The sequence below is a fragment of the Eurypyga helias genome, unplaced genomic scaffold, assembly GCF_000690775.1.
Source record: "Eurypyga helias isolate BGI_N326 unplaced genomic scaffold, ASM69077v1 scaffold7578, whole genome shotgun sequence".
NCBI classification, from domain to species: domain Eukaryota; kingdom Metazoa; phylum Chordata; class Aves; order Eurypygiformes; family Eurypygidae; genus Eurypyga; species Eurypyga helias.
Genome location: NW_010266219.1, coordinates 5,230 through 5,808, shown reverse-complemented (window position 1 = coordinate 5,808; position 579 = coordinate 5,230). Strand labels below are relative to the sequence as shown.

The 579-nt window shown below is 41.3% G+C and overlaps 1 protein-coding gene across 1 annotated transcript in view; it reads left to right on the top strand.

Annotated features, from left to right (window-relative positions):
• The window catches only part of LOC104513584 (voltage-dependent calcium channel gamma-4 subunit-like), a gene marked incomplete at its 5' end in the record, with an annotated part of 7,482 nt that overhangs the window by 6,290 nt on the left and 613 nt on the right, over positions 1 to 579 (top strand). The window contains 1 exon segment of the mRNA XM_010156988.1: positions 218 to 577. Coding sequence (XP_010155290.1) covers positions 218 to 577 — 360 coding nt within the window.

Here is a 579-nt window from a genome sequence, read left to right as displayed (position 1 = left end):
AATATTTTGGGATCCAGGCAAGCATATGTGACCCAGATGTGGATCTATTCTTCATTTTTCAAGAATAAATGAAATCCTGAGATAAATAAAAGAGTAAGTAAATGTAATAAAATGTCCTGGTCACAATTTTTGAACCATCCAGGTCCGGAAAGTAACATGGCTTGAATTTTGTCTTCCCAGCCACGTAACCACTGATTTATGTTTTTTCTCTCTCTAGGACTAAGTAATATCATAGGGATCATTGTCTACATATCCAGCAATGCAGGTGACCCAAGTGACAAGCGAGATGAGGACAAGAAGAACCATTACAACTATGGTTGGTCATTTTACTTTGGAGCCCTGTCTTTTATTGTGGCCGAAACCATAGGTGTTCTGGCTGTGAACATTTATATTGAGAAGAACAAAGAGCTGAGGTTTAAGACCAAGAGGGAATTCCTTAAGACTTCTTCCAGTTCTCCTTACGCCAGGATGCCAAGTTATAGGTACAGGAGGCGGAGGTCCAGATCCAGTTCTCGATCTACGGAGCCTTCTCCGTCTAGAGACATTTCTCCAGTTGGCATGAAGATAGCAGGCACCATT